The 14,741-nt window shown below is 31.2% G+C and overlaps 1 protein-coding gene across 1 annotated transcript; it reads left to right on the top strand.

Annotated features, from left to right (window-relative positions):
* Positions 1 to 5,010: 5,010 nt before the first annotated feature.
* Positions 5,011 to 8,090, top strand: LOC102594434 (uncharacterized). Its single transcript, XM_006346271.2, has 3 exons — positions 5,011 to 5,844; positions 6,306 to 6,653; positions 6,790 to 8,090. The coding sequence occupies exons 1-3, from the start codon at positions 5,386 to 5,388 to the stop codon at positions 7,393 to 7,395; spliced, it is 1,413 nt and encodes a 470-aa protein (XP_006346333.1). The 5' UTR covers positions 5,011 to 5,385; the 3' UTR covers positions 7,396 to 8,090.
* Positions 8,091 to 14,741: the final 6,651 nt, after the last annotated feature.

The raw sequence follows: 14,741 nt of genomic DNA, 5'->3' as shown, positions 1-14,741 counted from the left end.
ATCCCACATTTTAGTTTACTTATTACCATTATCCCCTATAAGTTTTACAAATCTCCAAAATCCCACATTTTCGCGCATCAGATTAGTGTATTTCGCGCATTAGATTAGTGTATCATGTATAAAATGTAATATCTTACTTAACAATTAATGTATCTCGCGCATCAGATTAATGTATCAGCGCTTATATTATTGTATCCGTTTGAGGGATTTCTGTAATTATAAACTTTTAAGGAATAGATTGTAATTTTGCCTTAAAAGCATGTGATTTATGTAATTTGCCCTATATTAATTTAAGGGATTTGCGATGCATGCAGATTAAAAACTAATCCAATTAATAGTGCCCAGTAATCACTTTTCAATTGTGTCTTTTTTAAAAATAGTCAATATTATCATGACTTCCAAAATTCTTAGGCGAAGCTCCTACACAATGTCATGAAATTTTAAATTTTGCAAATATTTAAAAATTTAAAATTACAAGACAATAGATAGCTTTCAATTTTAACGATTGAAAAGTGTCTGTTTGTGAATTTAATCATAAAAAATAGTTCTTTTACTTTCTGGAAAAATAATACAATTCTCTTATATGAACTCCAAATTTGCATATTTCTCAATCATCAATTTTGATGAAAATATTTGAGATGAATATATAGACATTTATATATATCTCCTTCTCCGGCTACACTTATAAAATTATACTGGATAGACTGCTATATTTGGAGTCATTGAGTCGCACTATTCTGTTCCATATTAGCACAATAACATGTCAATATCCAACCTGTTAAAACTTGAATGGATATCTTGAATATATTAATTAAATGAATTGTTAAAAAAAGAACATGTTGTCATTTTCGTACAAAAAAGGTAAGCTAAAAACATATAAAGTAAAGTTCAATGTTTTGTGGGAAAGTATAGTGGATGTCAAAAAATAGAAATGCTTCATTAGCTGTATGCAAAAATAAAATAAAATTAGTGAATAAAGTTAATAAAACGCGCTATTTGGGCCCCTAAAGTTTGGGAGTTTTTGGGTGTGAAGTGAAATTACTTCATCACAAATTCCATTAATTAATAATTAATGCATTGGATTAGTGAGACATTAGCATTTGCGCTGGATATCGAGTTCTGTGACCATATCTTAGTTTTGAGTTCAAACAAAATAAATAAATAATTAAATTGTCAAGTACTAATGGTTATATATATTTATAAGGGAAAAAAAGCATCATGAAACGGTCAAAAGTTGTCTGATTGCAAATTCAGATTTGTTTTAACTGGGCCCTAGACCATTTTTCACATGGGCAACTATATTTAACTTATCATTTATCAGTTGTAAACCTAGTTAGTTAGTTTTATAAACAGTATTTAATAATTAAGCACTTAGCTGTAGTAGGACCCAGTCTCTTACTTAGTTCAAAAATGCTTTGACCAAATGTTTAACTAACGTTAGTTCAAACATGTCAATTGATTGAAACCGATGTGTCAAGTTCATTCTTTTAGTTTCAATAATGATAATAATAATATACTTAGGGGTCGTTTGGTAGAGTGTATAAGAATAATGTTAAATAAAGTGTATTAGTATTACTTGCATTAGCAATGTATGTATTAGTTATGCTTGCATTAATTATACATAGATTATTTTAATGCATTGTTTGGTTTGATGCATTAAAAATAGTATGTATTGCATTAAAAATATTATTTACAAAGATACCCTCCACTTTTATGTGGAAAAGATGTAAAAAAACTTTTGAGGAGCAGTTGAGTCTTTTATCATGTTAATGCATGCATTAAAATCATTGCATTGCTAATACCTAAAAATCCATGGTATTAGCAATGCAGACCTTAATACACAATAGAGTGTATAACTAATGCAAACATTAGTTATACATAAGTTGAAAAAGAGTACCAAACAAGGTACTAGTAATACACAAGGTTAATACATGCAATATTTTTCCTAATACACTCTACCAAACGACCCCTAAAGTGTAATTTCATACATCACAAGTATGTGTACATAATTTTATTACTTGTTATTGAAAAGTTATTCTTGATAAGTAATTGTCTTAAGTAAAATATGTCAATAATTATAAATAAATTATGTAAAAGAAATAAGCATTTAAAAAAAATGTCCAAGAATGTGACGTCTTTTTTTCTTGCTCCATTTAAAGCTCAATTTGTTAGTTCAAGTCGCCATATAATCTTAATTTATTCATAAACCACACATTTGGCTAGTTGTACAAAGTTAGGTTATAGAATATCTTGACAACTGACTTATGCCTATTATGTCTGAGATTTTATTCTTATTTAGATATAACTAAGATCGTGATAAAATTTAGGGATGTTTATGGTACAATATGGAACAATTTTGAACAATTCGATATATTTATATGTATTGTATAAGTAATTAAGAGTTTTGATATTTATATTTTTTATCATACTAAAAATTGTACCAAGTGCAAAAAAAATTAAATTACTTACAAAATATTATATTAAAGTATTTTTTTTTTAAATATTCTTTGCGCATGATATCTTCAATTTTAAAAAAATGAAATTTATATATTTGTAAACTACGTAAAAAGTACTATAAGTCACAATAATTAAAAGATGTATGAAAAACTTACAATAAAAAATAAACTTGTTTGAATCTCAAAATTCGAAAAATGCCACTGGAATTGAAACGAAGGGAGTAGGTTAATTCAATATATTTTCTAAAAGTGTGCATATCCATTGGATACATGGTAATTTGGATAGGAGAAAGGTGTTGGCCTATAAATAGATATTGTAATTTGTTAAGTGAAACATAGCTCACATGCAATTTCTACTTTTTTTTTCCTTGGCAATCTAAAGAACAATACAAGAAGACAAAACAGAACAAGTAATCAAAAGCTTCACTGTTACTACAAAACCATTGATTCCGTTCATTTTTATTTGTTACTTTTAATATATTAAAAATATATAAATATTATTTCCACTATTTTATTTATAACATTAATTATTTATTCTTTATTTATTTTTTAAGATCTAATTAAATTGATACTAAACATCAATTAATATAAATACTACAGTAAAATCTTGATATTAGTAATTGATCTTAAGGACATATAATGTTCAAAGCAAACAAATAAAAGTGAATGGAAAGAATAATATAAAACTTTTGGTTAAAGAATAGGCAGATATATTTTTTTACATTTATTTCCTAGTATTTTTAAAAGTGTTTCTTGATATATTATTATAATTTGCCATTTTAATAAAATGGTTATTCTTTAATTTTTCCATTCAAAAATACTTGGGAAAAATTTGGGGAAAACTTGGGAAGTGGAAAAAACTTGAAAAGTAGTGTTTGGTCATATAATTTGGCAAATATATTTGTAAAGTATCCCAAGTACTAGAAAAATCTACTAGTATTTGGGCCAAGTTCTACTATTTTGGAATTTTAAAAAATTCAAAAAATACTCCAAACTTTTATATTTTATAAAAAAAATAGTCATTAATTGTTAATTCCAACTAATATTTGTTACTACCTCCTCCAGAAAAGTTTGAATTCTAATATGAGTGATAAAATTGAAACAAAAGAACAATTTGTGTTTAATGGGTTATAATTTTAATTGAATCAGTGACAAGTTTGGATATCCGATTAATGTATTGTCTTGCCTATAATGTTACTTTGTTATTGTTGATTGTTATCAATTATATTATAAGGTTATTTTTTAACGGAACATATTCATTATAAAATGATAATATAAGTTTATGAGTATTTTTAATATTTTTTTGAACTTATAGGTATAAATCATATTTTTGGGAAAATTCTGACTAAAAACATAATGAAACTTCACCAAAAACTGCACCCAAATATAATTTGCCAAGAATATTTAAGAATTTGCGACCAAACGCTAGCTTAGCTTATGTATTTGGAAACTTTACCTCAAAGCCTAGCAACCTGCAACTAATACTATTGGATTGAGTTAATTTTTTGTAGTTATGTTTAAACTTAAAGTTTAGATAATCAAGAAAAATTAATTTGTGTGGAGTATTTGAGTTGTTATAGCCACAATAAATTTAAGATTTGATATTGTACTCATTTTAAACAAAGTTTAGCCCAAATGCTAAGGTACAAGACAATTTTTTAATACTTCCATTGTTACATTTAAATTTAACACATACATACACATATGTTCGGTTCAGTTAAAATTCTTTTGGTATTGTTTACAAATAATAATAAAAAAAAATCCTAATTATTTGACATCATTATAAATTTATATTAAAACTTTTGATTTTAAATAGATTCGATACGATTTGATTTCATCAATTTTATAACTAATCACTATATTATTAATATCGATATAAATTTAATTAGCTATATACTGACCCTGGAGAGTTTAGTTTTGGTTTTAATTTTGTAAATTTACAATACTAGAGTTATTTTTGGGGGTTTGGCAAAAAATTATTCAAGAGTATCACATTTTTAACAAAATGAATAAAGAAGTTAAAAGGACATTTCTTACCTTATTTACTGGGAATTTTAACTTCTTAACTTCAATATATACCAGAATTAATAAAACAATATTCCAAAAATCCCGTTAAGAGAGTATAGCCACGAGCTAGATTAACGTGGTAAAGACAAAATAATCTGCATCAGTTGCTAACTTCGCAAAATTACTGTTTACCACTTTTAAATCATGCTCTAATATTCAATTAATTATACTAATAAGAAATCATTAATTTCTACTCTAGTAGTGCTAATTAATCCAATGTTTTGAAGTAGGCAGGGACTCCACTAACTAAGTATAGCGCGTGAAGGGAATGGTAGCTGAGCATGAGTTCCCACTTTTTTTTTTCTCCTATATCAGATATTTATATTGAAATTTGACTTTTACACCAATTTTTAAAAAAAATGCTCTTTACAAAAGATTTTTTCATAACTAAAATAACGAAGACCGCTAATTTGATTTAAGAGAAAAACAATGTTATTTATCGCACCACATATTCGATAGTGTGAAGCAGCAAAATATTGCTTTTCTGAGTTTTCCTTTTTTCCCCCATTTTAGCTCAAGTCGTATTCACACTGTCACTCTCACTGTTGTACTCAGTCTTCCTCCTCCTTCTCTCTCTTTACCCTTTAACCTCCTTTTTCTTCTCAACTTCCTTCTCCACTCACAACCTTTCAGTTTTTTCCTCGCTCTATATTTTCTGCTACATTTGCTATCCCCTATATCTTTTCTATCTAACCCCCAGAAATATCCTTCTTCTGTGTTTTATCAGCTGAAAAATTCATCCATGATAACCGTAAATTCTTCATCTTGTTGTTGTTGTTTCTACCTCTGAAATAATTGGATATAGGTTGTTTGGTGGAAGGAGTTAGAGGAAGGAAGTGTTGGAGTTTTCTTTTCTTGGGAAATGGAGAGAAAACAAGGTTTCTTCTCAGCGTTAAAGGAAGAGGTAGTGCGTGGGTTGTCGCCGGGGAGGTCACGAACGAGGAGTCCGGCTAGAAGTGGGTCACCCATTACGAGTTTGCTACGGAGGAAGAAGAGTAACAGCAGTAGCAACTTCGCTCCAAATCATGAACAGTTGATATCAAGATCAGGGAGTTTGAGACCGTTAGGGGAGACGCTGACGCCATTGATGGAAGGTCCGGATCCGGACGGCGGAGAAGTCGGGGATTCGAAGCGGGTCGGGTCGAGTATAGGCCATTGGATGAAAGGGCAGCTCTCCAGGACACCCTCGGCAGCATCGACTGCGTACTCTAAGAGGTCTGATCTGAGACTATTGCTGGGTGTAATGGGTGCTCCTCTCGCCCCCGTGCACGTCAGTACCAGTGATCCATTGCCTCATCTCAGCATAAAAGACACACCCATCGTAAGTCTCTTTGTGATTATCTGCAAAACGCCATTTTTGTTAGCTTGAGATGAAATTTTTTTAGGTGTACTTGTTCCCCTTTATTTTAATAATAAATTTTTATTTTAAGAAGTCAGCAGTGATGTATGTATTAACAGGGTCCCTCTTTGCATATATGATTATGAGTGTTATGTTTACTTAATTTTGGCAGATACAACTACTTTGATGTTGTTTATTTGCTTGAGTATTTTAAGTTTACTGTTCATATGACAATTTGGTTCCACATTGCTCTGCATTTGCTGGGACCAAGTAATGAAGTTCTGTGTTAACGGGTCCCTCATGGGCTGCCCACGAATTTTATATGAAATGGAGTTGTTCCTGTTTAATGTTTTCTTTCATTTATTCCGAGAGAATTGTGGATTTTCTGCCTACTGTGAAATGTTGAAAACTTGACTGTGATCCTCATTATTGTGATTTTACAGGAAACATCATCTGCTCAATACATATTGCAGCAATATACTGCTGCATCAGGTGGGCAAAAGCTACAGAGCTCAATTAAGAATGCTTATGCTATGGGAAAACTGAAGATGTTAGCTTCTGAATTTGAAACCCCAACAAAGGTGGTAAAGAGTAGGAATTCTGCTAGAGCTGCTGAGTCTGGTGGATTTGTACTCTGGCAAATGAATCCTGACATGTGGTATGTGGAGCTTGCGGTTGGTGGAAGCAAGGTTCATGCGGGTTGCAATGGCAAGCTTGTATGGAGACATACACCTTGGCTTGGTGCGCATACTGCAAAAGGGACTGTTAGGCCACTTCGACGAGCCCTTCAGGTGAAAATATATTTGAGATTACATTTTACTGCCTTCTTATATGACTACTTTAACTAGTCTTGGATGCTGGTATTATACTTTTCACTGCTTTATTTCATCTTTACCTGGTCTCAGAATTTGATCTTTCTATTTACAGGGTCTTGATCCAAGATCCACTGCCAGTATGTTTGCCAACGCAAGATGCATTGGAGAGAAGAAGATCAATGGGGAGGATTGCTTCATACTGAAGCTCTGTGCTGATCCCCATACATTGAAGGCCAGAAGTGAAGGACCAGCAGAGATCATAAGGCATGTCTTGTTTGGCTACTTCAGCCAGAAGACTGGTCTTCTTGTTCACATGGAGGATTCACATCTCACCAGGATCCAGTCTAACGGAGCAGAAGCAGTTTACTGGGAGACAACGATCAACTCATTCTTAGATGATTACCGCCCTGTGGAAGGTATCATGATTGCTCATTCTGGGCGTTCTGTAGTCACACTTTTCCGGTTTGGTGAGATGGCTATGAGTCATACCAAAACTAGGATGGAAGAAACTTGGACAATCGAAGAAGTTGCGTTCAACGTTCCAGGATTATCAGTAGACTGCTTTATTCCACCAGCTGATCTGAAATCAGGGTCTATAAGTGAAGCATGTGAGCTCCCTCAAGATGAAAGGGGAAAGAGTGCAATTTCACTTGCCACTCACCGGGCTAAGGTTGCAGCGCTAGAGAAAACTCATGATAGCTGGAAGGTGGAAATCTAACCTACTAGGAACAGCCGCTGGTCAATTGTTTATACGGAAAGAGGGGGTTGCTGATGCACTAACACACTAGAAGTTATTTAGGAGCTAATTAATTGAGTCATAAATAGTTGGTTGTCTACATCTTTATCTGTAAATAGAGCATAATGATTCTCAGGTTCTTCCTGAGCCTGTATGAATTCTTATACTCTTAAAAACAGAATCCAACAGAAGCGTTGGAGCTCATTTTTCCTTGTGGCAAATGGAGGTTAATTTTTAGTTTACCTTCCATAAGTCTAGGTCGAGAAACTTCGCCATGAGGTGAATCATTGATAATATTTTCATTTTTCTCAGCCTATTGCGTTAGAGCACTGCTAGATGTGGTTGACAGCAGTGTGTCTTAGTTTTTCCATTTTATCACTTTCTTATGAGATGTTCCTTTCCTTTTTTTAGTTGGAGTTTGTTTGTGTTAGAGAAATGGGATTTCTCCTAAGTTCAGATTAAAGTCAAAATAGTAGTAAGAATGGGTAAGCAGATGAAGAAAGTTGTAAATTTGTTTGATCTGCTGTTAACCAGATTGGATCTTGTTTGTTGGTTTCAGATAGTACTCTCAGTTTCTTGTTGGTTTGTTAAATACAGCCAAGAAGATAAAAACAGAATCTTTGCCCATCTGGTATGGAATACCTGCGGATGCACAGATTAAAGCATCTTTCAGTTAATCCCTTTTGTGTTATCTGAAATCATCTACTTCCTTCATGACATAATGCTGATGCCTTGCTCTTGTATGCAACATTTATATGCCACTTGACATGTTGGATTCTTCTGAATGAAGAGCATCTAGTGCTTGAATCATGTGCAAGGTCGTTTGATGCACTAAGCTTCTACTCACTTGCCTCGTATTTTTGTAAGAGACTGTTGAATGCATGACTTTTTTTTTTAAAAGAGAGAAAAGTAAAAGTTGTTGGTAGGGACTTAGGGCTATGGTAGGAGATAAGCATGAAAGAGAAAGGGTAAAAAAACACAAACTTTACCAGCCCATGTGATATCCTCATCACTTCCCACATATATTTTCCTTTTCTTCTATTACTGAAGTATTATCTTCTCCTTTGTACAGGTCCTTTGTTCCCCCATAGTAACATAAGCCATGCCCACCTCACATGCCATTTTTTTTCACTTTCATCAACTTCGATATAAGTAGTTTTTTTTAAGATTAAAAAAACCAATGCTTGCTATTAGTACTTTGCTAGCTAGCTGTCTATGGAAGGAAGTTTCTTCATCATGATGATGTTCTCTACTTTTTTCAACTTATTTTCTAGTGATCCTCTTTAAGTATTGTCACTCTCAAAATTAACTTATATGTGTACTTGGATTGCTGCACAAAAATTCAGTATTCAACTAAGTAATTTAGACACTCAAGAATATTGATTGATATAGAGTACTTGTTTCCTTAAGAATATTTTATTCTTAGATCAGTGCAGTAGCTCACGATACAGTAAATTAAATAGAATCTTGTTTATAACTCATCAGCGTGCTACAATTACTACTACTCATACGACTCCATAAATTTGATAGTGGGCTCAATCACCTAATTAATTGTGAATTGGTTCTATCATGGTGTGGTCCATTTAACATTAAGATTAAGTTGGCTCAGTTGCATGATTGGATTGGAGGTTCTAACCCACTGAATCTCTTTCTTTTTTTAGTCTTTCCGCTTTCTAAAAGCTTTCATCTTTTTTTGTTATACTCGAACCCACATTTTAGAATCGGAGGTGAAAAGTGTTTGCTATATGAGCAGTCTTTAATTTCTTGTCTAAACCATAAATTTACTTGCATTTATATGGGGCTTTGGAAAAAAAACCATCTTTCCCTTTTTTTTTTTAACCATTTAGCATTCAAAACTTACTGAAAGGGAATTTCGAAAGCTCAAATATAAAATTCACTCTATTTAATATTATTTTTACACACTTTATCAAACGATGTAAAAAGAGTGTCATTTTCTTTGCACTAAATTGGGAGCAGTCAACCCTATTGAATTCACTGGACCCCTAAAAGTCAATATATCATAATGGTATTTGTTTTCACACTGTATCTGATGACTTTCTCCTTCTTCTTCACTTGTCCTTTTGTGCTTAAAACTTGATAAAATTAAGAATTATTTGCAGATTCTTTTTTGAATTGTTGAAACTGAATTAAATGTTGATGCTTAGCAGGATTGTATGGGGGGGGGCAAAATTACTACTAGTATTTATTCTTTTTTAAAAGATTTGAACAGTAAGTCCCATATCTTCTCGTCCTTTCCTAGGATGACTGTGTTAGATTCCAATTTTATTTTTAATTTTACAACCATAATTGGTACTCTACTCTACATATATTATTTTAAAAAACTTGCTAAATTGGTAGAGACTGTGCCAACCTAGGTTTAGGTAACGGAAAATACACTGTTCAAACTACAAACTCCCAATAAAAACTTCCCTTTGCTTCAGCTGACTAGCTCTACTCATCCTACGTGTATAATGTGTCCGTCTCAAAATACTTATCGTTCTTACTATACTGTCTCCGTATCAAAATACATGTCATTCTTACTATCTTGTTTCCGTCTCAAAATACTTGTCGTTCTTATAAAAAATGTATGTGTCAAAACGTTTGTTATATTTGAAGTTCAATATATAAATAGAATAAGTATTCAATAAAGTTTGATATAATTATATTTAGACATAAATAAAAATAAAATAATCAAATACTTCTTTAAATTAATGTTTTCTTAAGAAGCGTGTAAATATAAATATGCCACAAGTATTTTGAGACAAAGAAAATATATACAAACAAACAATATTATCAACAAGTCCTTATTAATACTTAGCCCCAGTACTTCTCTTACTCTTTTTAATATTGTTTTTCGTTAGGGGACGTTTAGTTGGGAACAAGTTATCTCAGGATTAGTTATCTGAGATAACTTATCCCACAATGTATATGGGATAACTTATCTCATCATGTATATGGGATAACTTATCCCATCACTATGGTATAAATGGTGGGATAAGTTATCCCAAACATGGCAACCAAATAAGACACAAAAAATTTATCCATCAGTATTTATTTTTATCCTTCCCACCAAACAACCTCTTAGAGTTTGGATTTTACGATTACGAGTTTGGCATTATAATTTTCTTTTTGTTTATTGGTTCTTCATAAATTATTTATATATATTAAGTTTAAACATTCAACACGAGCACAAGATCTTTCAAATTATGTTACTATTCTTGTTATGTCAGAATTATACTGGATATATTTTATTAAATTTTAATAATTAAGAGGAAGGGCACAAAATAGAAGCACAAATTCTATGGACGTGCTTAATAAATTGGCTTTTCATGGTAAAATAATAGGAGCATATCTAACATGTAATCTAATAGAAGTTGTGCAAGATGAGCTATGACTATTGTCGGTGATTTTGTTGTAAAGAGAGTTACACTTTTGCAAAAATTGTTGTAGTCCTTGAATTTGTTGTAATATTAATATAGAAACGATTAGGAAAATCTTAATAAATTAGTTGATTGACTATCTGATTATTTTAACTTTGTTGATAAAGATTCGATTTTCCACCTTGTAATCTCTTTTCCCGTTTCTCCTTCTCTTACCCTTTTTTTTTTTTTAAAGAAACGAATTAGAACAGAACTTGACGTTTTTTATTTTGTTTTTGCATGACAATAACATAAGATTAAAACAAATAAGAGTCAAAGCTAGAAGTAAATGCTTAATAGATGAATAGCAGAACTTCCCATTTGAGCAAATTTCGAGATCACACACACACATTGACCATGACTTTTTGATATTTCATCTCTATAGTTTATTATTCCACCAAATAAGCTTCCATTTGCATGACACAAACTCAGCCTTCCAAGATTATTATTATTCTTATAATTAAAAAATATAGAAACGTGTAACATTTCTTTTTGTGTACTGTACTACTACTAAAGTAGTTTGTACTAAAACTGTCGGTGAACTATCCACACACAAAAATTAAAGACACTCTATAAATAAGAAAAAGAAAGATATACCCCACGTATACGATGACGAATCTACTATATATTTATTACAATTTGTTACCAGAAGGATAAAAAATAATAATCTCAAGTTAAAATATGAGATATCTAGCTAGTGTTACACAAAACGCATAATGAGATATCTAGCTAGTGTTACACAAAACGCATAATGAGATATCTAGCTAGTGTTACACAAAACGCATAATGAGATATCTAGCTAGTGTTACACAAAACGCATAATGAGATATCTAGCTAGTGTTACACAAAACGCATAATGAGATATCTAGCTAGTGTTACACAAAACGCATAATGAGATATCTAGCTAGTGTTACACAAAACGCATAATGAGATATCTAGCTAGTGTTACACAAAACGCATAATGAGATATCTAGCTAGTGTTACACAAAACGCATAATGAGATATCTAGCTAGTGTTACACAAAACGCATAATGAGATAGCTAGCTAGTGTTACACAAAACACATGTTTTATGTTGTCATATATTGTATCAACCATATAAAACACGTAAGAAATTATGTTCAAGTAGGCATACACCAAGGATAAAATGGAAGAAGGTTGTTGGGATTTTTGGCCGTGTGTTATGTTTTAAAAAAAGAAGGAAAAAGGACAAATATATCCCGAATTATCGTAAATGGTATGCAGATATTTTTCGTCATATTTTTGGGACATTGGTGCCCATGTCGTTCAAAAACTAGAGCATATATGCCCTTCACTCTAACAGAAGACTAAATAGGGACACGTGGCGCAATCTTATCCGTTGATAAATGTCGTATGCGGTGGATAAGATTATGACATGTGTATGTCCGTTAGTATAAAGGGTATATATGCTCTAGTTTTTGGAGGGCAGGGGCACCAATGTCTCAAAAGTATGAGGAGGGTATTTGCATACAATTTACGACAGTTCAGGGGTATATTTGTCCTTTTTCCCAAAAAAATTAGGGGGTAGTGGAAGGGGAAACTGAAGGAGATTACAATGTAGAGAATTGAACTTTCACCAATAAGGTGGAAGTTCAGGTAGCCAACAAACTGAGCTAGTAATATTCCCCGGCTATGTCTTATGTTGATCTTCAAATGCAAATGTTAATATGAGTGAAATCACTGTGAATAAAAACTGTTTCTAAATCGCCATAGCTAACATAAATGGTTGATAATATCGCTAATTTGTTGCCTAAAAAAATTATTTGCAACAATTTTCATTGTTTAACTATAAAATTTGTAGTAATTCCTCCTCCTCCTTTTTTTAAAGTTGTGTATTGACAAATAACAATATATTTAAGATCAGAGGGAAATATCAAATATATTAGTCGCAAATTAGAGGAGCTAGGAGGGACAAAATATATCTATTATAACACCTCGTTCGAATCCATCGATCGTACAATAAATCAATGATAGATTATAGATCACTTGATCAATCATAATAATTATTATAATGTTTTCTATTATCTAATTTATCCTGTCATAATTTGTAATTATCACGATTTCTTCATGACGTGCTATTATTATGGTCACAGAAAATACTTTCTAACACTATTGACTTTGCACACTTCTTAAGTAACTATAAATAGAAGGATAATTTTACTATATCACCCTTTGAATATAGTAATAAATATTATGTCTTGAAAAATGTATTAGGAAAATGACTATAATTAATGATAAAAGTAAATTAGAATCTAAGTGTGAAATTATTTATTGATTTCATAAAGTGGACAAATATTATTGGATATACTAAAATAATATAGTGGACAACTATTTTTGGACGGAGCGATTAGCAGGTGAATTGTTAATTTGGCATTGCCGACATATTCCTCGATGGATTTTAATAGAGTTGTGATGGAAAGCACATTAATTGGTAAGGGGGGGCTGAGTACTTGCAAGAGAGACCATACTCTTATTAGAGACTCCCAATGAAGAAGGGAAGAAGCATTCATTTTCACTCATTCTTATAACAAAATTTAAAGTTTCCCCTACACGTGTATTTCTTACCTTGGTCTCCGTCCTACTCCCTCCGTTTTATAATACTTAATTTATATTGATCTGAAACACCTTTTAATAAAATTTTACTTCGTCTATGTTAATTTGAAATATCTTAATTAAAATTACTTAGTTTATATTAATCTGAAACACCTTTTAAAGAAATTTTAATTAAGGTGTATTTAACGAAGTTAAATTTATATATTTTTAAACTCTAAATTTAGCTACTACTATCATATATATAGTTATTCAATACAAAAAGTAGTGTGAGAAAAAAGTAATAAATCTCTCTTAATTTATTAAAATAGACAAAAAAAATAATTTATCTATTTATGTTTTGATAAAGGGGACAAGTTAAATGAATTTGAGAGAGTACTACCTCCATCTATTTTAACTTATTCACCGTATCAAAAATTGATGTCCATTTGTATCAATGCTTCTCTAGACTAAGATATTAGTATATTACTACTCCTCGAAATCATTTATTACTCCCGTACGTCGAAATTTTAGTTGTACAATTCCTTTGTTTTGTGTGTTGTTGCTCCATCTTTTTATTTTTACTCGTCAACTACGTATTTTCTAACATATTACTCCCTCCGTCTCATTTTATGTGAGGTAGTTTGACTCAGCATAAAATTAAGAAATAAATGAAGGCTTTTAAAAATTTGCAGTCCAAAATGAATGATAGAAATTTGTGTGGTTGTAAATCATTTCACTAAGGGTAAAATAGATGTTTTTATAGTTAAATTGTTACTTAATATATGAATGTGTCATTCCTTTTGGAACTAACTAAAAAGGAAAGTAGGTCACATAAATTGAACAGAGAAAGTAATAATTAAGTAATTACTACATTTTGAAAATTTTAATTTAACACTAGTATGTCTTAAGTCTCATGCTAACAAAGTGTAAGTCATTTTTGTTTGAACTATAAATAAAAATGTTTAAATTCCATTAAAAAATGATTAAACTTCAGTTATATAAAATTTCAGACATCCCATATGCTAAGATGTTTTGAAGTAGCTAGATGTGCAAAGGACAATTAAAATCTAATAATTGGGCTTTTCCACGTAATGGAGAGTAAGAGGGCTTTTAAAATACTTAAAATGCATATTGATCGGTTCTTAGCTTAGTGGACTCCAAAATGGGCTGGATAAAGTAAAGTTGCTTTTGTATGAATTTTCAATTTGCTTACTGGAATGAAGCTTCAAAAATTTTAATTTGTAAGAATTGTAAAAGATAATTTTTTTGGTATAACGGATATCCCAAATTAAAGAAAAGAAGTTGAGATATATATATTGTGAAACATGATGTAGGTACTTTATATTTGTAATTTTTAC

The sequence above is a fragment of the Solanum tuberosum genome, unplaced genomic scaffold (genome assembly GCF_000226075.1).
Source record: "Solanum tuberosum cultivar DM 1-3 516 R44 unplaced genomic scaffold, SolTub_3.0 scf00073, whole genome shotgun sequence".
NCBI lineage: Eukaryota > Viridiplantae > Streptophyta > Magnoliopsida > Solanales > Solanaceae > Solanum > Solanum tuberosum.
The sequence above is the reverse complement of the archived record's forward strand: the minus strand, read 5'-3'. Positions and strand labels throughout refer to the sequence as shown.

Bases quoted from the DNA above. Each gene is read 5' to 3' on its own strand.
- LOC102594434 (XM_006346271.2), top strand. From the start codon at position 5,386: ATGGAGAGAAAACAAGGTTTCTTCTCAGCGTTAAAGGAAGAGGTAGTG. The intron at 5,845-6,305 runs GTAAGTCTCTTT...GTGATTTTACAG, and splicing joins GCATAAAAGACACACCCATC to GAAACATCATCTGCTCAATA. The intron at 6,654-6,789 runs GTGAAAATATAT...TTCTATTTACAG, and splicing joins CACTTCGACGAGCCCTTCAG to GGTCTTGATCCAAGATCCAC.